Raw genomic sequence first — 25,617 nt, forward strand, 5'->3', positions numbered from 1 at the left:
CGACTGAGTATAAGACGGAATACTATAGGGCACCTAATTCGGCAAGCAAGCCTGCAACATATTGTTGCTTTTTGTTTCTTGAGCGAAACAACGTAATGTTTGCTGGTCGACTGAGTCGACTCTGCTACCAACCACCTGGTAGTGAAACCAAAGCCACGCGTCCGGAACAACACGAAAGAACGAGCAACACGATCGGGAGAGGGGGATCGCGCGCTCAACTCAAAGATGCCGTTACAAAAGCGAAGAAGCAGTAGGCGTTAAGCACAAGGCTGCCTGCGTGGCCTGCGCGCATCAGAGTCTCCTCCTCCTCCTCCCGTCCCGACCCACCTCGCCTCTACTCTACTCTACTCGCCACCGAGACCGAATCCAGTCCACCGCGTGGAGCTGCTGTACGACGCGCAGCTCGTGCGGTGCAGGCGGAGCTAGCGGACAGGCATCAATAAACAAATCCGGGCGGGCGGAGGCGTCCGCGCCGTGAGAGGAGAGAGGGGAAGCGATCGTGGTGAGGGGGGCGATGCGGGCGAGAGAGATGCACCCGCTCTGCTGCCTCGCCGGCGCCGCCGAATACTGCCCCGGCGGCGGCGCCGGGGACCGCTCCCCGCCGCCGCCGCCCGCCCCGGCCTTGGATGGGGCGCCCGCGGCGGTTGCGGGGGTGCTGTACAAGTGGACCAACATCGGCAGCGGCTGGCGCCCGCGCTGGTTCGCGATCCGCGGGGGCGTGCTCGCCTACTCGAAGATCCGCCGCCGCGTCGCCGCGGAGGAGACGCCGCCGCCGCCGCGCCACGAGGCCGCCGGCGTGAGGCTGATCGGTGGCGCGGCCCGCGCTGCCGGGGAGCAGCCCGTCGGATTCGTCCATCTCAAGGTTCGCCTCGGTTCCCGTCCCCCCTTCCGTTCCGCCATCGCCGTCCATTCCAATCTTCGACACAACTCGTGGCACCTCGATTGATCCGCCCCCCCCCCCCCCCCCCCCCCAAATGCTCGATTCGTTCGTCAAGGACCCAACGTGCCACGCATTTCGTCTGGCGATCGAACTTACATCCCCCAAAGTCCCAGCGATTTCGTATTCTATTTTCATTACCTAGAAGACGAGTTGGTGTCCGCGACTACTCGATCGGAACAGTTCAACAAACGGAAGGGCAACCGCCGCATCCCAGCTGTAAAGCAACCCCCGTGCTCCCCCAATGCCCCATCGAGGGGACAACGCCAGCCGCACATCGAGGCGATCTACGGCTGGAGATCTCTTGCGGCCGGGAGCTATCTGTCGCGTGTGTCGGATAAAGCGAGAGAGAGAGAGATGCCTTGCTTGGATCATCTAGCCGGCCTTTTCCAGATTTTCGCTAGCAGCAGCGGGGATCGGCTACTAGTGCGCGCTGTGAAAGAACAGTGCCTGCATCGCCGTGCTGCTACAGCTGCGTCCTTGTCGCCGCGTGGCACGCGTTTGCTCAGGGGAGAAAGGGCCGGCTGGCAAGATGCTTTAAGTCGCGGCTCCCAGCTGTATTTTGTTCAAATGGAATGATGGCTTGCCGCCTCGGTCTGTATCGCATTGGATAGATGTCCGTGAGTTTATTGGGACGGGACGTGAGGTAGTACGGAGTACTCTGTTCGTAGCCATTGAAGGGGCCGGGAGCTTTTAATTGAGCCTTGCTCTTTTTCTTCACTGAACGGTCTCTTGGTCTTGGTTGCTGCTTGGATCAGCGGGCTTTATGCAAGCCTGTCTTGTACCTCCAACCAGTATCAAGTTGTTACTATTCAGTGCTCATCTATTGGATTTTACAGTAGGCCACTGACAAAAATGTTTAGTCCTATAAGTGAAATGCTTACTGGTGTTGGTTTATACTTTATATGAATGCAGATGCTGGGAAATGATCTCCATTATCTGAAAAAGAATGTCTAATCGGTTTATGTATCTATAAAAGCATTGTGCATCACAATGTCCATCGATAATTTGTGTGCCTTTAAAACACAGGATCTAATTTGTTTGGTTTAAAACGCCGGTCTCATAGCTGATTTTCTAACTCTTTCATACTGTTTGCAGATCTCATCATTTAGCGAAAGTAAATCAGATGACAAGCGATTTTATATTATTACTCCAACCAAGACACTTCAGCTGAGGACTGGCTGTGCTAAAGATCGTGTGGCTTGGATTGAAGCACTTGTTTCTGCCAGAAGTGAATATTCTCTTTGTGGGGTTTTACCATGTGACCAGAATGATGGATCATTTTCTACAGAAAAGCTCAGGGACCGCTTGCATGCGGAAGGTGTTGGTGCATCAATTGTTAAAGACTGTGAGCAGATTGTTCATTCAGAATTTTCACAGTATCACACACAGATGAAGCAACGCTGTGAATCATACTTAAGCTTTATTGGCAGCCTTCCACGGGAACTTGAGGTAATGCTTTCTCAGAACCCTGCAGGTAGAATAAGAAGCTCATGGAGTTCTCCATGGGCAAATGAACAATGGTGAGCGAACTTGATGGTCATTCTGACCAACTTTAGTGAAAAATACATGGCATAAAAATTGCAGACCTCTTTAGAACTCTATATCCACGTGATTTTTAAAGTTGTGCCAAAAGATAACTCATGACTTGTGTATTTTTGTTCTATGTATTTGTCTTGTATTCAGTTGATAACCAGCTTTGGATTGCACAAATTCTTTTTTTTTATCAATAATCGACTTGTTATATGTGATAAGGTTAACCCAACTGTGACTAAACATATCCGCAGTGCTGGTGTAATTTAGTTTTATTAGGAAAGGATGGGTGTGTTTGGATTCTTTAAAACAAAAAGTAAAAAGGTTGTTTTGGGTTCTAGTCTCAAAATCAAATACTCCCTCTGTCCAACAAAAGATGTCTCAAGTTTGTCAAAATTTGGATGTATCTAGATGTGACTTAGTGTATAGACGCATTCAAATTTAGTCCAAGTTGAGACATCCTTTGTTGCACGGAGGGAGTAGTAAATTGCTGGTAGGCTATCTGCCATCGTGAGATTATCTGCTGACATGTTGTGTTCTCTCAGGTAGTTAATTCAGGAGATGCAACTATTGTTGACAATCTAGAGCTGCAATTGTTCAAGCCTGATTGTTCCAGCTCTGGAAAATGTAGTGGTACTTGTTTTTCTTTTTAAGTCTCCTATTTTCTTCCCATAGTTATGACTAAACTTAAATAGAAATGTAGTTGCATTACTGGCACATGATTTTTCCTTACCGCAGTATGCCTTTGCTTTGTATTTTCATTTCTATCTATTTCTCCAAGTACCTGTAACTCCATTTGCCATGACAAGAAAACATTTCAAGCAGAATTAATAGTTTTCCATCATACCTACTTGAAAATTAATACCAATGACTAACATTGTACATTAGGCATCAGTAGTTCAAGGCCATGATGATATTCAAGCATATTTGAAGTTTTGAACTGTTATGACTCATCTATATCGTCTTTCTAGAACAATACACTTTATGTTTTTCCATGGATTAATCTGATTATCAAAGGTTGGAATGCATGGCATAGACCGCATATCACTAAAACTTTATTTGATGCCTTTTAGCTGTAGACACTTCTTCCATCTCTAGTTTATCTTATGCTTTTATTTCATGCCTTTTTCCCCCCATCAGAATACAGCAATACAGAATCTTCTGATGATGCTGTCAAACAAGAAATATGTCAGGTGTCAGATGAAGACGAGTTTCATTTCTATGACACAAGACAAAGTTTCAGCGATTGCACTGCTAGTCCTGATTTTAAAACAAGACACTTAGATCATGGGAATGAAGCTCACAAATTTGCCAACTTACTAGCTGCTGATAGGACCAATGAATATTCATTGTCGTCTTCGAAGAGGCGCTCCAAGTTGCCTGAACCAGTAGAAAAGGAGAAAAGTGTTAGCCTTTGGTCAATGATCAAAGATAATGTTGGCAAGGATCTTACAAGAGTCTGTCTCCCTGTTTACTTTAATGAACCATTATCGTCTCTTCAAAAATGCTTTGAAGATCTGGAGTATTCATACTTATTGGACCGTGCATATGAATGTGGTGTAAGGGTATGCCTATTTCTACACCTTCCAGCTTTCTTGATGCAACATCCAAGCACCATAAAATTAAATACAGGGAAACATTACTTTGCACATAATCGAATTGATGTACTGTGTGTAAATTTGCATGTAGCACAAAGTGAGGAGCATGCATTAGATCTTAAACAGAACACTTGAATTTGCAGTAGCACTGTAGCAATATTAGGTTGCAGCTAATGAAGTTATTTCTCAGTTAAGAAAACTTAACATCTAAAATGCTGACTGCTGTAATTTCATATGTACTTATCCCTGAATGGAGTTGATAATAATATCTTAATTTTGCCTGTACACTTAGGGGAACGGTCTGATGAGAATTCTTTATGTTGCTGCCTTTGCGGTCTCCGGATATGCCTCCACAGATAGCCGTCCTTGCAAGCCTTTCAATCCATTATTAGGGGAAACCTATGAAGCTGATTACCCTGAAAAGGGAATACGTTTCTTCTCTGAAAAGGTCAGTCTGATATCCAACACATCTGCACTCTGTCTTTCAGTCCAGCGCACAGTAATGAGATCAAATTATTTCGTCAACACAGAGCAGTAATGCGGTGCGAAGTGTCGTGACTGTTGTTTGATTTAAAGCATGGAAGTGTCATACATTGATATGATGTCTGGCCTTCTAGGAATTTTGTTACACATGATATAACACACCACCTTTGAATCTTTGAGTTAGTTTGCTACTTTATTCTTGGCACTAGGTTAGTCATCATCCGATGGCCATGGCATGCCATTGCGAAGGGAAAGGTTGGAAATTTTGGGGAGACAGCAATCTGAAGAGTAAATTCTGGGGACAGTCCATTCAACTGGATCCTAGCGGCGTTTTAACTCTAGAGTTTGATGATGGAGAAACTTTCCAGTGGAGCAAGGTACAGATTCTTTGCACTCATACTGATCTGCTTTTTCATTCATCCAGACTAGTACACCATTTTTATTCTACGTAGGTTGTATGATGCATTCCAAATTCAACAACCCTAGATCTCTTCTCTTTCTAGAAAACATTGCCTCTGCACACACTAAGTTCAGAGATCTTCAAGAGAAAAGAAGTACCGAATACCCCTTTTGTAAATAATGCCTAATTATTTGTTTTCCTTGTAAGGTTACAACAACCATTAATAACCTTATCATTGGACGAGTCTATTGCCATCACCATGGCACGATGAACATTCGTGGAAACAGACAATATTCATGCAAGCTGATGTTTAAAGAGCAGTCTTTCCTCGAACGCAATCCTCGCCAGGTATGACAATTTCTCAACCAAATTTCCCTCTGTGTGCTCTGCTTATATAGATCTTACTAATATATACAGTTCTATGCAAGGTTCAAGGCTTTGTTAAATATTCCGATGGGACCAAGGTTGCATCCTTGATGGGCAAGTGGGACGAGAGCATGTATTGCATTATTAGTGATGATGCTTCGAAAGTGAGCTCTCATGTTTCACATCAGAGTGCTGGTACTACTTTGTTGTGGGAGAAAAATGAGCCTCCAGACAACCCAACTCGATATAATTTATCATCATTTGCGATCACTTTAAATGAGCTGACACCAGGGCTCAAGGTAGACATGCAACATGGAATATATTGCTCATTATTGCACGCTTTTTTCCCTCTGAACCTAAAGATTTTTTTATCAATTGTCAAGGAGAAGCTTCCACCAACAGATTCAAGACTCAGACCTGACCAACGACATCTAGAGAATGGAGAGTACGAGAAGGCCAACGCTGAGAAACTGCGGTTGGAGACAAGGCAACGAATGGTAATACCGTCATTCTCTATACTGCTCTTCGTTTTCCATGAAATGTACATATTGCCCACCTGATTCACATTGCTTGTACATGGCACCACGCGGAGTTCCTGATAGGGAAATTACACATAAGAACCACCTGCCTGGTGCAGTGGTGCTTATCTGCTCAATAACTGCAATAAATGTTTCTTCTTCCTCTGAAACAGGCAAGGAACATGCAGGAGAGTGGCTGGAGGCCAAGATGGTTCCAGAGAGACGCAGAAGATGGAACATACCGCTACGTCGGAGGTTACTGGGAGGCCAGGGAGCAGAGAAGGTGGGTTGGCTGCAATGACATATTTGGCAATTTCACTGACACTCCAAAGCTACACACCGGTGCAACTGTCTAAGGGAGTCCTGGTCTGCTGGAGCACTAGGCGTTGACATTACACTGATTTTTGAAGGTACATAATTGATCTGTTCCTCTCACACTGTAGTATCCTACAAAGAAGAGCTAAGATGCTCTTCTTGTCGTCTTATATACACAATAGCTGTGACATTAAGCCGAACGAAAACCATATTTCGATATGGTTTTCTTTTACTGAGTCCGAGCCTTGCTAACATTGTTGCTAAATATGTCAATAATAGCATTCGACCCCTTGTATTTGATGAGGATGGCATGTTTGATGCTGGCAAAGCCTGCCCCTATGATTGTACTCTGGTGGACAGTGGACGCCTCATAATCCTGGACAAAGTCCTGTTGCCCCTTGTATTGTCGTGCCTATCACTGTCTGTCAATAGACTAGTAGTTTCTCCTCGCAGATGAAAAACTTTTGGCAAACAAAAAGTGATGGGTATTAGGGAAGTTGCTGCCTTGTCTGTTTGACAGCAGAAGTTGCTGCCTTGTCGATGATGAACAACCGCCGCCAAATAAAAAGATCTAAAGCGTGCTTTCAAAAAGAGAAAGGTATAAAACATTATGGGCCGTTGGTGGGCTGCAGCTGTTGGACCCTAGTGCTAGTGGGCTTGTCTCCAGTGCTCGCAGGCTCACTTACGCACAAGCCGCATAAAGCACCGCACACTACGCATCCCTCCCGACCGACGATTTTATTTTGATCAAACATGTTTTTCATATGCACTTGGGCATTAATTTGTAATCTATCTAACTACCCCAAATAATAAAGGGAAGAAAGTTTCCGTGGTTGGTTTGGTACGTCGTCCTCTGATTCCTCCCCACGTGATCTCGATCGCTATTACATAGGAAAAGCAATATGGGTGTCAAGGAGAGTTTTCACGTTGATCCGCATCACCCCAATTAATTTTACCCGTTGGATCTTATACTTAACGATCAAGATTTAATGAGCAGATATATTTCTGTTTAAAGTCCACGTACGTAGACCCATGCCAATAGGGATTACTACGTTTCTAATAGGACTCACGATTACTCAAATACTCCATCTCATTGGTAAAGCTTGCCGTATGTTAAGAAAACTCATCATTAGAGGGTTCGATTGTGAAGCTGAACGGGTGCATGATAGTTGACTGTTTACATATGCATGCTTTTTTTTCATGATGGAACCATGGGTTGTGGCAGAAAAACATCTTGCTGGATCACGGCAAAAAAAACTATAACATAAAAAATTTCACAGCAGTGAAAACAATTTTTTTCATATATTAAAGCAACATACTCTTACGATACTATACTCAATTAAACAAAAAACAATTACACAGCTATTACGAAAAAATGACTTCGGACTTTTAAACTACGTCGAAGTTTGGACAACGTTTTTGACGTGGCAGGCGGGAAGTAGTCGGTCTGAGTCAGAAGATGCCTGCGACATTGATCTGAGAAGCACACCGTTTTACCGGAGAAAGGTGACAACAATGGTCGGATGACAACGGTAGATTTGGCCAGACAAATCTGTCGAGGCCTAACCTTACTAGCTTTGAGACGAAGCCGAAGTTGGTCGAATCTCGCCGATCAGACAAAATGCACCAAGACAATAAAAGCATCTGCAAAACACGAAGAAAGAACCAAATCGTCTACTCCCGAAGAGTTGCCGTCAATGAGATCATTGTTGATTCTTAAACCGCACGACGTCGCCATATCCACCATAGCGTTGCAGGGGAGGAACCAAATCTAACTCTAAAAAAACTAACTACCACCCCACAATGCATGTTGGAGTCCCACCCACCAAAACGCATAGCATCACAACCGAGGAATCAAACTTAACTCTAAGAAACCTAACTACCACCCCTCAACGCAGGTCGGAGTCCCACCCACAATAGGGTCGTAGCCGAGGAACCAAACCTAACTCTAAGATACATAACTACCACCCCTCAACATAGGTCGGAGTCCCACCCTCCTGCCGTAGCGGCATGCAGGGGAGGAGGGGTCCTTCGCATTGCCGGCAGGGAGCAGTGTAACGAAAATGAATGTTTTTTGGAAGAGGTGGCTACGGTTTTAGGAGATAGGGACCTTTTAATTTTGACAAGTTGTGGCAACCTTAGGCAAGACATCATGTCAACGACATATGATGAAGAGTTCGCTATAACATGATACACTTCGATACTTCAAGATGTACTGAGGTTGGTTAACTCTACTTTTGTAGATGTAATAGGGTTGATTAATTTTGCATTTATAAGTTATAACAACCAAACATGCTCGTAATTTTTACTTTATTCAGATGTATTACTCCAATGTCGGATATACAGATACGACATGTCAGGTTTTAGAGTAAATTTTAGAAAACCACACTTCTCCAGTCACTTGTCTCATAGAACCACACTTGTCGCTAATTTGTCCGCTGCACCACAACCATTCAGAATAAATGTAACAGAGAACCCAAAACACAAGGATTGGCGACTTTGACGGGACTTTGACGGGATTCCTTACAGGTGGGTCCCACTTTTCGGGAGAAAAGACGGATCCGACCCGACCCGACCCTTCTTCTTCTTCCTTGTCCCAATTTGGTTCCACGACTCGCCGTGCTGGCCGTGCTGGCACTGGCGGGGGCGTGGAGGAGGAGGCCACGCGGACGCAGGCCGTGCGGTGCGGCGTCGTTAAGTTGGGGGAGGCCGGCGGCGGGCGCATGCGGGCGAAGGCCGGCCGCGGGGCGCGCGACGCAGCACGAGGGGCGCGCGCTGGCGGAGGCCGGCGGCGGGCGCGCGACGCAGCACGAGGGGGGCGCGCGTGCGGAGGCCGGCGGCGGGGCGCACGACGCCGAAGGAGGGGCGCGTGCGGGCGGAGGCCGGCGGCGGGGCGTGCGAGGCAGCAGGCGAGGCACTTGCGGGCGGAGGCCCGTAGAGGAGTGCGGGAGGCTGCTGGCGGGCCGCATGAGGCACCGAGGCAGCAGGCGGGCGTCGTCGTACACGCGAGTTGTTCTGGTGGGGAAAAGGTTGGAGGAAGAAGAAAGAGTCGTTATTGGATCGGGTATTGTTTTCAGGTGGGCTCCATTCGTCAGAAATCACATCAAGGCGCTAATTCGTGCTGTTGTTACATTTTGGCCGGATAATTGTGGCATAACGAACAAATTAGCGATAAGTGTGGTTCTGTGAGACAAGTGATTAAAGAAGTGTGATTTTATGAAATTTACTTCAGGTTTTACAAACAATAATTGACATATTGTGACCATACACATGAATGATACACCTATCGTTGGTTAGTGTTTTTTTTAGGGATATTGTTGGTTAGTGTTTTTAAAATAATATAGCAACACATATGTGTCTGAAAACCTAAAAAGGTTATAAAGACGTTTCTCGCGCAACTTGCTAGTTATAATAATAACAGGTTATATCTTAGGGAGTGATTTCGGACAAATGTCTTAGAACGAACAAAAATAAACCGGTAAACACCCCTCGGAGGAAGCTCTCTTGCGATTGCCTCCAAAGCCCAAACCAAGGAACCTGTGCGCTACGGCGTGATAGAAAGCACCGCATTATCGTGCGCGGCTACTCCGTGCTACATTTTTGCAAGAGTTTTTACTATACAATTCTTTTCTTCTTCAAAAATAATAATTTAGGATGTGCGGTAGAAACCAGTAAAAAAGTGCAACATAAATCAGTAGACAAGTGCAGTAAAAACCAACAAGATTTTGCAGTTAGAAACCTCTAAAAAAGTACTATTCCCGACCAAGATGTCAACTTTTAGGATAAGACAATATCAAAAATAGTACTCCTATGTTGAATGTTCCTACGGAGAGAAAACTACTAGTACCACAATCACAAAACATTTACCAGATTTTTCTCGATAGACATTTACCCATTATAGCATTCCAAGTAAATTGTAGTATCATTATTGTGGTCTCTATACAACATGAGGGCCACGGAAGAAACTGTTTTGTTTACAACATTGAGATGGTATAAAAGCTTCGGAACTGGTTCTACCGAACAGTACTAATGCAATGTAAATAACACCTCAATAATCATACAAACACTAATCATAATAAGGTCAACACCATCTCCGTGTCTAACCGGAAATAAACAGTACTCCCTCCGTTTCATAATTCTTGTCGAATCTTACACGTATCTAGACACATTTTAGGAATAGATACATCCATTTTTGAGCAAATTTGAGACAAGAATTATGAAACGGAGGGAGTAACTGAGATTTGCCTAGATTTGTATATATCTATATGCGTTCTAGTGTATAAATATATGCGAATTTAAACGAATTTGAGTCACTTGTTTCCAGATGGACTAGTACTCCACTAGTACTCCACTTGTCCCCAAGCCGTCCCTCAACCTTCCAGATAAGATCATAAAAGGGGTGGAAAAAATCTGTCGTGGTTTCCTTTGGCGTGGACAGAAGGACGCTAAAGGGGGCAATTGTATGGTGGCTTGGGATGTGTTGTGTTCGCCGAAGCCTTTTGGTGGGTCGGAATTCCAAATCTTCGCATGCTCAACGAGGCCTTGAGGGTCCGCTGAAGGTGGCTTGAGAGGGTGGACGATTCCAAATCATGGGTCAGTTTCATGATTGAGACGAGGTTGATGTTATCTTTGAGGCGGCCACTTCCTCTCTCGTGGGCGATGGCCGGAGGACTCTCTTCTGGACCGATCATTGGCTACATGGCGTCCGTCTTCGGGATGCGTTCCCGATTCTCGTGAGCCATGTTCGCCCCAGGTTCTTGCGCACATGCACTGTGCGAGAGGCTCTACATGGGACATGGACTGGCGACATGGGTCCGGACCTGGAGGAAGCTGCCCTTGAGGAGTTCTTCACTCTCTAGGACTGGCTTCGTGGGGTCCAACTGGAGGAGGGGAGGGCCAACTCTCTTCTTTGGAACTGGTCTCGCGGTGGAAGCTACGCGACGAAGACTGCTTACGCGAACCTCTTCGCCGGCCACATGGTTGACCGCTAGCGGCTGAGATCTGGGGTTCGCGGGCTCCGGAGAGGTGTCGTTTCTTCGTCTGGCTCGCAGTCCGAAATAGATGCTGGACGGCGGATTGGCTTGCGAGATGTGGGCTTCCTCCCGTGCGATCAGGAGAGGGAAACCATTTCCCATCTGCTCTTGGGGTGTGTCTTTGCGAGGCAGGTTTGGGAGCGCTTGTGGACGGCTTGGGGACACGTGGAGTGGGCTCCGAATGCGGATGCTACTATGCGGGAATGGTGGTGTTCTCTTCCCTTCCCGCGGCGAGCCCGGAGAAACTTCCGGACGGGGATCATACTTGTCCTTTGGACCATGTGGAACCATCGGAATGATGTGGCCTTCAACGGAGTGTCGCCGTCCTTGCAGCTTGTCGTGCTTTGCCTCCAGGAGGAGTTTGGTCGGTGGGCGCACGCAGGACTCTTTAGGGGTAGGGTGTCTATTCCGGCCTCGATGGTGAGTGGTTGGATAGATAGCACGTAGTCCTTTTTTCTCTTCTTGCCACTTGGTGGCGTTGTATTGTCGCTTCGGCGTTGTACTAGCCTTCTGGTTTTTCTTCTTTAATCGATGATGCACCCGATGGGTGGCGTTCTTGAAAAAAAAAAAAAAGTACTCCACTTATGTGCACCCTGAAACCCTTACCATCCCTGCACGACAACGCATTCGCGTTTCTACACACCGCGGCTTCTTCCATACTTTTGTTCGAGCGTATGCACTGCCGTCTGGCCTCCGGGGAAAGCCGAAGCTGGCCCGGACGCGACGCCTCGTCCCACATCGACACTTGGCTCCTGGTGGGCTTCAGGTGATCACCTCCCCAGATGCGAGCACAGCGCACGCACGCCGGAATCCAGGAAGACCAAATGAATAACAGCAACAACAAAGCGTCGCCGCTGCCATCTCGCACTGCTCCCTGGGCTCGCGGGCGGCAGCAGCAGCCATGTACCACGGGTTTACAAGGTTCATATCCTCCGGTTACCACCTCCCTCTGCGCGTCAACCATGGACACTGCATTACAGCTTACAGAGATAAATTGTAGTATCTCAGTATCTCACGCTCTCTCTCTAATTAGGCTGCGTTTCTCTGACTTGAATTATGCTGCGTAAACAATGGTTGGCCGGTAGCCGTGCAGCTGATCGCTTATCAGCAGGAATTGGGTTAATTTAGGTTCTGTTTCCCGGGTCTCACTGGCTCTTGGAGATACCCAAAAGAGGGGGGAGGAATCTTGCCGCGGATAGACTTCGCGAGCTAATTAGTTTTTGCTCAATAATTGTTGGTGGTTTTGACCTGAGGAGATCGACGACGTGTGCATACTTGATTAGTGGTACGATGTGGCTTCTTCCAAGTTGAGCTTTGGAAAATGTATGGGCTAGCGGAGAGGCCAGATCGGATGGGCGGCAGCTAGCCATGCACAGATAATTCCAAGTAATGCTTTTTTTTTTAAGATCCAGCAATTGCTGGCTTTCCATGTATTAGCAGAAGAGAATTCCAAGTAATGCTTGATATCCTTATTTAGAGAAGTTGGAAAAAAAATGGTGGCATAAGTATAGTACGGAGTAGGTGTATACTTAATAATCTGTTCTGATGGGTAGTGCAAAATAAGAGAAATAAGATGGAGTCAAACTTAGTTTAATGTCGACTTTGCGATCTCGAGCCTGGAAAAGCCATGATGGTTCATACGAACTGTCAATTACGTTTTTCTGAAAAACTGCCAGTTACGTTTTTCTGAAAACTGTTACTGTATTTTTTTCGAGAAGATTCTGAAGAACTCCTCATGAACAGTTCTAAGTTTACAGAAGAATACACTTCCAGATCTTCTAGTCAAATTCTCTGGTCCACTGTAACTAATTTCCGACGGTGTGCTTTTTAATCTTCTCCTTGTTCAGGAGTGAAGATTAACATAGGGAGATTGATTGCAAAACCTGTTTCGGAAATTCCAGCAGCCGGAAGCTGGAATCGATCGGTTGGCTTAATTAAGATGAACACGAAACTGTTTGCCGGGCGCCTGCTCCCTAAGCAGGAGCAAAGTTCGAGCTAATCCTCAAGATGCATGATTACTCTTCCCAGCTCACAGCTCACAGCTCAGATTCTCTCCAGCTGCACACTGGCTCCATTCATGCATTCTCACACCATGTGATTCTCACTCTGTCATTCAGCATGCATGATCTGTTCTGTATGTTCATGTATAATGTCCAACTCGATCTCCCTTTTTGTTAATTAGCTCCAAGGTTTTGAGTAAACTGGCCGCCCAGTGTATGCAGTTCAATAAGATGGTTACAATTTTGTGCCATGGGAATGTCATACTAGATGCTAGGCCTATAAGATGGTTATCCCGAAAGTTCTTTCTGAATTATTGACACAGCACTTGTACTATATGATTAGACGCTCCCGATAATTTATCTCTAGTTCCATCCTTTTTTAACCGATCTTGTGTGAGGCATGAAAAGGAGGACATATGTTTTCCCAAATCAAAGCAGACAAATATTGTGAAGTATTACCCTGCATAGAAAGGTATAATAATCTAATATACAGTATTTGCTACTCCCTCCGTCCCATAATTTTTGTCTCAAATTTACCCAAATATGGATGTATCTATTCTTAAAAAGCGTCTAGATACATGTAATATTTCGACAAGAATTATGGAACGGAGGGAGTATATATAAATGTCTATCTCATGGTTCTAATTTCGCTGCCGCGACAGACACGCATCACCAAAAATGGTTTGTCCCACAGATGCCCTTATTAGCCCTTGAGATTGCGGAACGGCGTGATTAGCAAATGATTATCTTAGCCCTAAACGAGACAAGTAACCAAACACACGTACATGTCACCTCTTATGACGTGGCAGATTAAGTCAAGGCGCTGATCGATCGATGAAATTGGCCAAACAGGATGAATGTGATTAGCTAGGATTTGTGGCCTACATATTCTCTCCCTTAAGAACTTGGACTGGACCCACACTGAATCACTGATGACATGAAGCTTAATTATGATGCTTCTGCACAATATGTCCATGTTGCAAGTATTTTCGAAAGAAAAATGTTGCAGGTACGTAACGCACGCTTTTGCTGTGGAAACTTCAGAGTAGTGACAAATGACAATACTGATGAGCTACGAACGATCCGACAAGGATACGACCGTGACCGTTCAAAAGGTTTTAGTTTCTTATTCTACCCTCACCGTTTCCTTTTAGAAGACGAGTTTAACAATAGAAAATTTAGTTTTATTAAATCCATCGTCATACGTTATCTTCCTGCTATAGTTATTTGATATTATAAAAATCAGTATATTTTTTTATGAAAACTTGTCAAACTTCAAACCTTAAGAAGTTTGACTTATGATAAAGTAGTATGTTAAAACATCTTTATCTTATAAAAAGAAACGGACAAAGTAGTATGTTAATCCGGATTTGTGATAACTTTAGCTGTTTGAGGATTTCATTACTCCGTTCGATCCATAAAAAATATCGTCCACTTAGTACAAAATTTCTACTAATTTAGTATAAAATGGGTGACACTTTTTATGGATCGGAGGGAGTACTATTTTTACAAAGTTGCACATGATTTTACGATGTGCAGTTTGTTTTTATTTATTTCATTATCCGTCGGATAAAAGAATCAATATTCATCTTCGTCCACGGAAAGTTACTCCTACAGTTTGTAGTAAATAGAGAAATAGGAGTACGGCAACAAGATCAAGGCAAGAACCGCGCATAGAAGAAAAAACTGGAGTAAATTTAGCAGTGCCATCAGTACATCCAATTAACTGCCAGTGCTGTCAAAAAAAAACTGTATACTGCCAGCAGTCAGCAATTAACTTCTGTAACTGTCGGATCATTTTATATCTATCACCCATTTGCATTACATTAAGTATGGTGTCAATTCTAGTAATTAGCTGAAATGCCAAGTTGGTTCTACAATACTCGAAAATGCGAACCTGATAAACTCGAAGATGTGAACGAACAGTCAAGCGAGAACTGGTGGAATTATAAATAGAGGCCTGAGATAATACTCGAAGTTGTGAACAGTCTGATATACATAGAGAACTTGGAAGTCTCTTAGTTACTTTTTTTTCTTTCAGAAGAAACGAATGGTCGTTTAAAATTCGTTTACCGCGCATGCAACTAGCAGCTACTTGCACCGGATTGGCTACAGTAATACGGGGTAGTACTAAATTGTTCCTGCGTGCATGCGCATATAGCTCACATGATCATCTGCGAAACAGAGCTTGGCTAATTGCCAAACAGTAAACTAAAACAGCTAGTTGGAAGAAGGATTTTGCTAGGAGCTAGCTAAATAATATATGTTGATTAAAGATTGGATCTCATGCATCTACTGCTTCTGAATTATGTGTTCATTACCAAGCTAGCCTGAGTACATGTGGTTGATCCCCAGCCCCTGGTGGTAATTAATTCCAGCTAGCTAGTACAGTAGCTAGCTAAGTCCGTGCTAATGCGAGCTCAAACAATTTGTACCCGGGAATTCTTATGCGGATCCATCGAGCAAAACATTTGAGTGGAATCTTGGGTTGTACATATACATTCCATTTTTTTTCACATTCGCGGAGTCAGGCGAGATGCATGTACGATCGCAGAGGAATCCGATTCTCAGGTGGAACCTTCTCTCAATTCCGGTACAAAAATGATTAGTTAATTAACTAAAGCGTGTTTTTTCCTCCAGGTGTAATTACCCCACAAACAACCTAACTACTAGTAGCTTTTACTACAAAAGAAGGTAGATGTACCGAAACCATGAAACTTTAAGTACTGAAATCATCGTCTCAGAATTCATCTTTTTATCCTCCACTAATTTGAGAGAGTAGTGATCAATAATGGCGCAGTTACTTGACCACTGTAGTAGTACATGCCAGAGTCATGGGAAGGAAGGAACTCAGGGAGGAGATACTGATTCCCCCACATAACCCACTAGTTAACAATTAATTACTCTCCACCACCTGGATTAGCTCATCAAGCAAAGGTAAACAGGAGGCCAGAGCTTGCAGGAGGATCTCCCCCATCCCGGGCAGGGCAACCCCGAATCCCGATGCACAGATCCACCAGCATTCGGCTATAAAATGGCGCGCGCTCACCCACCAGGACCACCACCATCACAGCATCATTACCTTCCGTTAAGAGCCTTCTGTTCTTCTCCCCGGCTGCTCTGCTCGATCCTGCATTCCGGCCATCCCGGCAATCACGAGCGAGAGTAGTATCGATCTCAAAGCAGAGTCGACAACAATGGCCTCGGTGCTGCCGGAGATCGCGGCGGATGCTGGCAAGGGCACCGGCATCCTCACGGACGCGTGGGACAGCAAGGGCCGGCCGGCCGCCCGCGCCTCCACGGGCGGGTGGGGCTGCGCGGCCATGATCTGCGGCGCGGAGCTGTTCGAGCGGATGACGACGCTGGGCATCGCGGTGAACCTGGTTCCCTACATGACTTCCACCATGCACCTCGGCAGCGCCGCCGCCGCCAATACCGTAACCAACTTCATCGGCACCTCCTTCATGCTCTGCCTCCTCGGCGGCTTCGTCGCCGACACCTACCTCGGCCGCTACCTCACAATCGCCGTCTTCTCCGCCGTCCAGGCCACCGTACGTGTGTTACCTTCCTTAAATTCTCCATGCTTAATTACAGACAACTGAGCAAGCTTGACCTGACTAGCTTCCATGGCGATGTATAGGGCGTGATGGTGCTGACGATTTCGACGGTGGCGCCGGGGCTGAGGCCGGCGGCGTGCGGGGACGCGACGGGGCAGAGCAGCGAGTGCGTGCCGGCGAACGGGACGCAGCTGGGCGTGCTGTACCTGGGCCTCTACATGACGGCGCTGGGCACCGGCGGGCTCAAGTCGAGCGTGTCGGGGTTCGGGTCAGACCAGTTCGACGAGTCCGACGACGTTGAGCGCAAGAAGATGATGCGTTTCTTCAACTGGTTCTACTTCTTCGTCAGCATCGGCGCGCTGCTCGCCGTCACCGTGCTCGTCTACGTGCAGGACAACGTGGGCCGCCGCTGGGGTTACGGCATCTGCGCCGTCGGCATCCTCGCCGGGCTAGGCGTGTTCTTGTCAGGCACCAGGAGGTACCGGTTCAAGAAGCTCGTCGGCAGCCCGCTGACGCAGGTGGCTGCCGTGACGGCCGCGGCCTGGTGGAAGCGCACCCTGCCGCTGCCTTCTGACCCTGGCATGCTGTATGACGTCGATGATGCGGCTGCTGCCGGCGAGGACCTCAAGGGCAAGCAGAAGCTTCCCCACAGCAAGGAATGCCGGTAAGCTTTCGGTTTAGTACTACCATCGATCCCTCTGTACATACTCTACTCAGTAACGGAAAACCATGTCGTCCATTTAATATCCGGGAGCTCGTCATCCGGTCAACGGCAACATTGGCATGTCTACTAGTCATATGTATGTGTGTGGGCGGACACGTACAAGTGTCACGTTCTGTTGGTCATGTCTGAGTACTACTCTACCCCACACAACTTTTTACGATCTTCAGTTAATTTGTGGTAAAATGCGGGTGGAATTCAGTTGAATGACGGTACTGATGGCATGACCTGTCATGTATGCGTACGCAGATTCCTCGACCATGCGGCCATCGTCGACCGGGCGGCAGGAGAGTCACCGGCCACGGCGAGCAAGTGGACTCTGTGCACCCGGACAGACGTGGAGGAGGTGAAGCAGGTGGTGCGCATGCTGCCCATCTGGGCCACCACAATCATGTTCTGGACCATCCACGCCCAGATGACAACCTTCGCCGTCGAGCAGGCCTCCGTCATGGACCGCGGCATCGGCGGCTCGGGGTTCCTCATCCCCGCGGGCTCCCTCACCGTCTTCCTCATCGGCTCCATCCTCCTCACCGTGCCCCTCTACGACCGCCTCGTGGCTCCCGTGGCGCGCCGCATCACTGGCAACCCACACGGCCTCTCCCCGCTCCAGCGTGTCTTCCTCGGCCTCTTCCTGTCCATCGCCGGCATGGCCGTGGCCGCGCTCGTCGAGCGCCACCGCCTCACCTCGTCCAGCCACGGCGCCACGCTCACCGTGTTCCTGCTCATGCCGCAGTTCCTCCTCGTCGGCGCGGGCGAGGCGTTCACCTACATGGGGCAGCTCGACTTCTTCCTCCGGGAGTGCCCCAAGGGGATGAAGACCATGAGCACGGGGCTGTTCCTTAGCACCTGCGCGCTCGGCTTCTTCCTCAGCACGCTTACCGTCACCATCGTGCACAAGATCACCGGCCACGGGCCACAGGGCAGCGCCGGCTGGCTCGCCAACAACCTTGACCAGGGGAGGCTCGACTACTTCTACTGGTTGCTCGCCGTCATGAGCGCCGTCAATCTCGTCTTTTTCGTAGTTGCGGCAAGGGGCTACGTGTACAAGGAGAAGCGCTTGGCCGATGCCGGAATCGAGCTAGCCGACGAGGAGGCCATAATGGTCGGGCACTGATCGGTTGCGTGCTTGTATAACTCCAGCGATCCAGCCCCCTTTTTTTTTTCTTTTCGTTTACTCGTGTGTGTTTTGACTCGTTTTCGAGTGCGCTCGATGCCTTATTTTGGCAAGGTATAAGTAATCCCTCCATACCGTACATGGAGATTGTGTGTACGGGAGGGGAAGTAAATATTTAAGAATGGAAAGATAAAGCGTAACAAGTGTCAAATGGTGACGATCTATTATTTTTAGAAATTCAGGTGGTAGCAATGTAAAGGCCCAATTAATGTGAACACATATATTTGTGGGATACCAGATGATACACCGCACATTGTTGCGGTAATTTTTAGTTAAGATACATAAGTGAAAAGAGATACTTCCTCCGTCCAACAAAAGATGTCTCAAGTTTGTCAAAATTTGAATGTATCTAGACATGACTCAGTGTATAGATGCATTCAAATTTAGTCAAAGTTGAGACATCTTTTATTGGACGGAGGGAGTAGTAAAATCAATACAGAAAATACCTTTTTAAGTTTACTCTCGTCTCTTTTCGAAAGACAATTTGTTTGTTCTATTGCATATCCAGCATATTGGAAGACATACCCGCCTACCATTTGTAGAAGCGCATTTGACCGGCGCATTTTTAAAATAAATGCCACCACACTTTAAACTAATAGCTACCTTTATATTGTCCTGTAGCAGCACGCGCGCACACACACCTTGCTAATATGATAGATGTGTGAAGTTGGCTTGCTGAATAGATCATGTTGAAGGTGGTAGATTTTTGTTCTAAGATGACAGTTTTGTGAATTGCTTCAATCTATTACCGTACAAGTATAAGTAATGCCAGTCGAGAGGTTAGGATCTAAATTTGTTTTTAAAATATTAGATGAATAACCAACGTCCATCATCATCGCGAAGTTGGGGCTTGTTATGAGACGATGTGTTGCGCAACTTGCGCTATATGAGCACTTAAACACCTATAGTTAAGTTTTTATGTGGAGATGTAATTAAGCTATTTGGACTATTTGGCAAACTCTTACTGATACAGATTATCGACATTGCCATAAATTATAGTTAGTCCGATATAATGAAATTGGACAAATACACCAAATTAGTGCTAATCACTTGTTCATCTATGGAAAAAGAAACATTTGGTTTCGTTGCTTGTATTTGAATCAACAAAGAAGCCTTTATTTAGCCAAGGGCTCGAGGATGTTGAGTGGCCGTTCTAAAATGTTACTTCATCCGATTCATAATAAGTGCCGGGATTTAGTACCAAGTTGACGGATGTCTCCTTTCGGAGAAACATAGTATAATTGGAGGGTTAGCAATATACGTACGTGAAAAGAAAAAAGAAGTTGCACTTTGTATACAAGGAGGCATGCACACATGCATGACCAGCCTCAGTGGCCAACAACCATGGCCTCCTCGTCGGCAAGCTCGATGCCAGCATCGGCAAGGCGTTTATCCTTGTACACATAACCCCTTGCCGCGACCGTGAAGAAGACGAGATTGATAGCGCTCATTACAGCGAGCAGCCAGTAGAAGTAGTCCAGCCTCCCTTGGTCGATGTTGTTAGCAAGCCAGCCGCCGCTTCCCCGCGTCCCATGCCCCGTGACCTTGTGCACGATGGTGACTATAAGCGTGCTGAAGAAGAAGCCGAGCGCGCAGGTGCTGAGGAACAAGCCCGTGCTCATGGTCTTCATCCCCTTGGGGCACTCGCGGAGGAAGAATGCGAGCTGCCCCATGTAGGTGAACGCCTCGCCCGCGCCGACGAGGAGGAACTGCGGCATGAGCAGGAACACGGTGAGCGTGGCGCCGTGGCTGGACGAGGTGAGGCGGTGGCGCTCGACGAGCGCGGCCACGGCCATGCCGGCGATGGACAGGAAGAGGCCGAGGAAGACACGCTGGAGCGGGGAGAGGCCGTGTGGGTTGCCAGTGATGCGGCGCGCCACGGGAGCCACGAGGCGGTCGTAGAGGGGCACGGTGAGGAGGATGGAGCCGATGAGGAAGACGGTGAGGGAGCCCGCGGGGATGAGGAACCCCGAGCCGCCGATGCCGCGGTCCATGACGGAGGCCTGCTCGACGGCGAAGGTTGTCATCTGGGCGTGGATGGTCCAGAACATGATTGTGGTGGCCCAGATGGGCAGCATGCGCACCACCTGTTTTACCTCCTCCACGTCCGTTCGCGTGCAGAGTGTCCACTTGCTCGCCGTGGCCGGCGACGACTCCCTGTCGACGACGGCCGCGTGGTCGAGGAATCTGCATGCATATGAACATCATCGCAAGTCATTAGCCACTGTACTGCATGTATGTCAGTTCATTATATCAGTGCACGATTACAGAATGAGTATCTGACTTGGTCCATAACGTTCTCGATTTAGCATTTACGTTGACGCGACGAGTCAAGCCCGAATACACTTTAGTTTCTCACGTCGGTCTGTCTCCCCTCACGACACACGATTAGCAGTACTCCTACATCAGTACGCCACTCAGTTTGAAAAGAAAAGAGAATACAGTGCGTACGCGACTCGTGAGCACGATTTAGCACGTGACTACGTGAGACGTGAGCGTCACAGCTTCCTCTGGCTCTGGGTCTGTGAGGCGCTACTGGAACGTCTTACCTGCGCGACACCTCTGTGTCAGAACCGCAGGCCAGATCCCAAATCCAACGAGCATCGGACGCATCCAAGTCACCCAAATCGATGCTGATGCGCCGCGAATCTGGCGCCTGACACACGTACAGTACGATCGAGCTCGTGAACACCAAAGCAAGCAAGTGACTCCTTCTTCCTTGGCCTCTCAGCCGCGAGCCCATGAGCCTGTGCAAAGCTGCGTCCTGAAGGCTTACACGCGCGCTCGATCGACCGTGTCATATGGCTGTACATGCCGCCCGTGGGCACTGGGCAGGCAGGAAAACTCACAAGGAGTCACTCCTCTCCACTTGGCTACTTGTTTGTGCGAGACAAGAGCATTCGTTGGGGGACTAGATCGGTCGGGTCCATGGGTAGATCCGTAGATGGCTAGATGCGACTGATGCGTTGCATCTCTTTGTTTCAGGGAGCAGAGCTAAAGCTAGACCGGTTTCTTTTTCAAACCGCGGGCGAGCCTGAAAATGACCGGGGCCGATTGCTGTGCCACAGTGGGCAGTATCGCTCTGCTCTACACGTTGTGTCCACGTCACGGTGGGCCGGTGCCAGCTCAATCGATCGCGTGTCCAAATTAATAATTGGCCCGAACTACGCAGTGATAGCGTACTGCAGCTGGTCCACACATATATGCATGGATGGAGCCGACGATGGCTAATTAAGCTATCTTCATACTTACTCCATCCGTATCCACACTAGCTGGACCATTTTAAGCATGCTGTACCACTAGCATATCTGCTCTAGCGTCTGGTAGTTCCGAAGCTTAAATACTGTACTGTTATTCTGAGTTTTCTAACTAGGCATGAATCCATTCGTGTGCGGTGACCAGCTAGCTATTGAGAGACAGAGTTGGTTTTGGCAAGTAACAAAGGATGTAATTGATCTATCTACGGGGCGATGGATGGGGATGCGGATGTTGCAGCACTGGACCATACCACACGACACAACCACCAATGATGAGCAGCCCCGGATTTATACTTACATCTCAATTTAAATTCCCTACAACCTGGCCTGCCACTACCTTGTCTCACAATACTTGTCCTGTAACTCGTCCAACAGGTCATAATTAAACGACAGCTGACTTAATTTTCAGACTAATAATCCATGTACCTCTGACGTACTAGTGTACTACTGCTAGTGAGTAGTGAGTACGAGACCAGGAAATTTTGTAGGATGAGCAGCAGGACAGAATTGAAGAACAGAAGTATTGATGCTATTGAGGTATTGATCGATAGTTGCTTACCGGCATTCCTTGCTGTGTGGCAGTTTCTGCTTGCCCTTGAGGTCCTCGCCGGCGGCAGCGGCATCATCGACATCATACAGCATGCCGGGGTCAGACGGCAGAGGCAGACCGCGCTTGCACCAGGCGGCGGCCGTCACGGCAGCCACCTGCGTCAGCGGGCTCCCGACGAGCTTCTTGAACCGGTACCTCCTGGTCCCCGACAAGAAGACGCCCAGCCCGGAGAGGATGCCGACGGCGCAGATGCCGTACCCCCAGCGGCGGCCCACGTTGTCCTGCACGTAGACGAGCACGGTGACGGCGAGCAGCGCGCCGATGCTGACGAAGAAGTAGAACCAGTTGAAGAAACGCATCATCTTCTTGCGCTCGCCGTCGTCGGACTCGTCGAACTGGTCCGACCCGAACCCCGACACGCTCGACTTGAGCCCGCCGGTGCCCAGCGCCGTCATGTAGAGGCCCAGGTACAGCACGCCCAGCTGCGTCCCGTTCGCCGGCACGCACTCGCTGCTCTGCCCCGTCGCGTCCCCGCACGCCGCCGGCCTCAGCCCCGGCGCCACCGTCGAAATCGTCAGCACCATCACGCCCTATACATCGCCATGGAAGCTAGTCAGGTCAAGCTTGCTCAGTTGTCTGTAATTAAGCATGGAGAATTTAAGGAAGGTAACACACGTACGGTGGCCTGGACGGCGGAGAAGACGGCGATTGTGAGGTAGCGGCCGAGGTAGGTGTCGGCGACGAAGCCGCCGAGGAGGCAGAGCATGAAGGAGGTGCCGATGAAGTTGGTCACGGTGTTGGCGGCGGCGGCGCTGCCGAGGTGCATGGTGGCCGTCATGTACGGGACAAGGTTCACCGCGATGCCCAGCGTCGTCATCCGCTCGAACAGCTCCGCGCCGCAGATCATGGCCGCGCAGCCCCACCCGCCCGTGGCGGCGCGGGAAGCTGGCCGACCCTTGTAGTCCCAGGCGTCCGTGAGGGCGGTGTCGGCGCCGGCCTGCAGCTTGCCGGCATCCGCCGTGGTCTCCGGCAGCACTGTGCCCATCTCGGTCTGTCTGGTTGCTTTGAGGTCAGCTACGTACGTCTTTCTCTGTCACTGTCAGTCGGTCTCGCTCGCCCCTGATGGCAGCTGGTGCTCGGCAGAGACGAGGAAGCTCGTGCTCGAGGCGTGGTGCTGGTGAAGTGGTCCTAAGTGCGGGAATCCTTTTATAGCGGCTGGACGCCGGTGCATCTCTGCATTGGGATTCGGGATGCATCTCACCTTAGCTTTCTTTAGTTTTTCGAGCTCGGTGATGTTAATTAGTCGGTGTCTCCTGGTTCACCGTGTTTTTTCCCATGACTATGGCATTCGTCAGCAAATTGTGCAATTATTTGCTCAAATTTCCTATTTCTAAAGTGAATAATAAATACTCCCTCCGTTCCTAAATACTTGTCATGGTTTTAGTGCGAATTTGACGTGGAGGGAGTAATTAGGTTTTAGTCAAACCACCACAAGTATTTAGGAACGGAGAGAGTAATTATTTCTAATTTGACGCTAACAACCATATGATTCGATCACCGATATTCATGCAAGGACGATGTAAGCACAAATGCTGAAATAATCTTCATCGAACAATAATGATGGACACTCCCTTATTTTCTAGGAGTACTAGCATGTTGCTGGCTAGAATTTTCATCCACGAGGTTTCTAGCAAGCTATCCGTTCGGCGGGCTGATGTCTTTACAGAGTTACGGTGTTGCGTATATTAATGTTCTGTTCTGACCTGATCTCGGAATGCAGCACGCATCACGGTTTGTAATCGATCGCAAGCTGAATATACAGACAATGGCCATCTCATCGACTGTTTTTCTTCTTCTTCTGTCATGTCCGATAAGAGAGTGATTAGCGAAACGACAGTTTTCCGGTGTCTTTCACACCTAGATGTACGGTAAAGCGTTATTTTCATGTGTAAAGGTGAAATGATGAAAGATACTTGCATCCAGTTTCTCAGAAGCGAAAATTGATACATCTAATTTCATCCAAGATTACATTTGCTTGATAGGTCGATCACTACATGCAACAGGAGAACTTTGGCTCTGTTCGTGGCTAGGTTGTCACGCAAGCAAGTGGTAAAGCTTCCATGCTTGACGAAGTTTCTTCCTCTATATACACCCAAGGTGTCAATTCCTGATGTACAGCAGCTATATAATCAAGATAGCTAGGTCCTAGAACGTCGACGCACGTTGACATGGCGACTCCGGAAATCCATCCATTTTCTCCGTGGATTATCTGCTCGTATATGCTATTGATTTATCTCTCTTTTTTTGCAGAGTACAAAATTACAAATAGTCATATTTTGTGGTGAAAACGTTCAGACTTTCAGTCACGCATATATGGACCGTGCATGAAAACTTTGTCTCACTGCAGAGCTAGGGACCTGCATTGGCGTCTAGCTTAGAGAGTCATCAGAGTAGTCCGAGGGATGAGATATCATGCATGCATGTCTGATTATGTGGAAGAATGAATGCAGTACGCTGGCCAGGCTAGCTACCAGAGTCACTGCGGGAAAAACGGACCTATTTACCTCCGGCAAAGCCTTTGCCGGAGGCCAAAAAAAAAGCCGCCGGCAAAGAAAAAGGCACTGACGGCACGCGTTAAGGAAGACGGATGGCCACGTGAAGACAGTTTTGCCGGAGGCTATACTAAACCTTCGGCAAAGAAAATCAGAGAAATAAAAAAACAAAAATCCCACGCCACCCGCCGCTGCACCTCGCCGGCCACTTCACCCCGCCTCTCGCCACCGCTGCTGCACCTCGCCGGCCGCTGCACCCCGCCGCGCGCGCCCCCGGCTGCATCTCGCCGTTGTTGCGCCCGCCGCTGCATCCCGCTGCGCCCCCCCCCCCCGGCTGCATCACGCCGCTGCATCCCGCCGGCCGCTGTGCCCCGCTGCGCACCTCCGCCGGCTGCATCTCGCCGCTCGCGCCGCCGCCGGTTGCCCCGGCCTTGACGCCGCGCTGCTGCCGCTTGCCCCACGCCGTCGCGCGCTTGCCGGAGGGAGAGGAGGAGCTCCAGGCCTCCAGCGCCTGGACGGAGGGACAGAGGGCGCACAGGGAGAGGACGGGCTGCTGCGCACCGGCAGAGGGCTGCGCCAACATCTGGAGAGAGGAGAGAGCAGCGTGCTCTGTGCAGCTGAGA

General features: G+C 48.4%; 3 protein-coding genes across 5 annotated transcripts; 2 read left to right on the forward strand and 1 right to left on the reverse strand.

Moving 5' to 3' along the window:
- The first annotated feature begins 224 nt into the window (after positions 1–224).
- Positions 225–6,551, forward strand: LOC100840749 (oxysterol-binding protein-related protein 1B). 3 transcript variants are annotated; one of them, XM_010236684.3, is made up of 10 exons: positions 234–862; positions 2,036–2,389; positions 3,016–3,103; positions 3,611–4,035; positions 4,361–4,516; positions 4,761–4,928; positions 5,159–5,299; positions 5,380–5,616; positions 5,707–5,814; positions 6,009–6,551. In XM_010236684.3, exons 1-10 carry the CDS (start codon positions 515–517, stop codon positions 6,189–6,191), a joined length of 2,208 nt encoding a protein of 735 aa, XP_010234986.2. In that variant the 5' UTR covers positions 234–514; the 3' UTR covers positions 6,192–6,551. The 3 variants fall into 3 exon arrangements, with proteins under 3 accessions (XP_014757142.1, XP_010234986.2, XP_014757141.1); XM_014901655.2 differs by having other exon boundaries at positions 237–862; positions 5,701–5,814; XM_014901656.2 differs by lacking the exons at positions 5,707–5,814; positions 6,009–6,551 and having other exon boundaries at positions 225–862; positions 5,369–5,563.
- A 9,673-nt stretch (positions 6,552–16,224) lies between these two features.
- On the forward strand, positions 16,225–18,867 carry LOC100841051 (protein NRT1/ PTR FAMILY 6.3). Its single transcript, XM_003574264.4, has 3 exons — positions 16,225–16,734; positions 16,824–17,404; positions 17,711–18,867. The coding sequence occupies exons 1-3, from the start codon at positions 16,381–16,383 to the stop codon at positions 18,573–18,575; spliced, it is 1,800 nt and encodes a 599-aa protein (XP_003574312.1). The 5' UTR covers positions 16,225–16,380; the 3' UTR covers positions 18,576–18,867.
- Positions 18,868–19,729: 862 nt separating this feature from the next.
- On the reverse strand, positions 19,730–23,649 carry LOC100824402 (protein NRT1/ PTR FAMILY 6.3). The gene is made up of 3 exons (XM_003572012.4): positions 23,122–23,649; positions 22,452–23,032; positions 19,730–20,822 (listed from the first exon to the last, which is right to left on the reverse strand). Exons 1-3 carry the CDS (start codon positions 23,485–23,487, stop codon positions 19,964–19,966), a joined length of 1,806 nt encoding a protein of 601 aa, XP_003572060.1. The 5' UTR covers positions 23,488–23,649; the 3' UTR covers positions 19,730–19,963.
- Positions 23,650–25,617: the final 1,968 nt, after the last annotated feature.

The sequence above is a fragment of the Brachypodium distachyon genome, chromosome 3 (genome assembly GCF_000005505.3).
Source record: "Brachypodium distachyon strain Bd21 chromosome 3, Brachypodium_distachyon_v3.0, whole genome shotgun sequence".
Classification (NCBI taxonomy): domain Eukaryota; kingdom Viridiplantae; phylum Streptophyta; class Magnoliopsida; order Poales; family Poaceae; genus Brachypodium; species Brachypodium distachyon.

Bases quoted from the DNA above. Each gene is read 5' to 3' on its own strand.
- LOC100840749 (XM_014901655.2), top strand. From the start codon at position 515: ATGCGGGCGAGAGAGATGCACCCGCTCTGCTGCCTCGCCGGCGCCGCC. The intron at 3,104-3,610 runs GTACTTGTTTTT...TCCCCCCATCAG, and splicing joins CAGCTCTGGAAAATGTAGTG to AATACAGCAATACAGAATCT. The intron at 5,300-5,379 runs GTATGACAATTT...GTTCTATGCAAG, and splicing joins TCGAACGCAATCCTCGCCAG to GTTCAAGGCTTTGTTAAATA.
- LOC100841051 (XM_003574264.4), top strand. From the start codon at position 16,381: ATGGCCTCGGTGCTGCCGGAGATCGCGGCGGATGCTGGCAAGGGCACC. The intron at 16,735-16,823 runs GTACGTGTGTTA...GGCGATGTATAG, and splicing joins TCTCCGCCGTCCAGGCCACC to GGCGTGATGGTGCTGACGAT. The intron at 17,405-17,710 runs GTAAGCTTTCGG...ATGCGTACGCAG, and splicing joins CCCCACAGCAAGGAATGCCG to ATTCCTCGACCATGCGGCCA.
- LOC100824402 (XM_003572012.4), bottom strand. From the start codon at position 23,487: ATGGGCACAGTGCTGCCGGAGACCACGGCGGATGCCGGCAAGCTGCAG. The intron at 23,033-23,121 runs GTACGTGTGTTA...GGCGATGTATAG, and splicing joins TCTCCGCCGTCCAGGCCACC to GGCGTGATGGTGCTGACGAT. The intron at 20,823-22,451 runs GTAAGCAACTAT...ATATGCATGCAG, and splicing joins CCACACAGCAAGGAATGCCG to ATTCCTCGACCACGCGGCCG.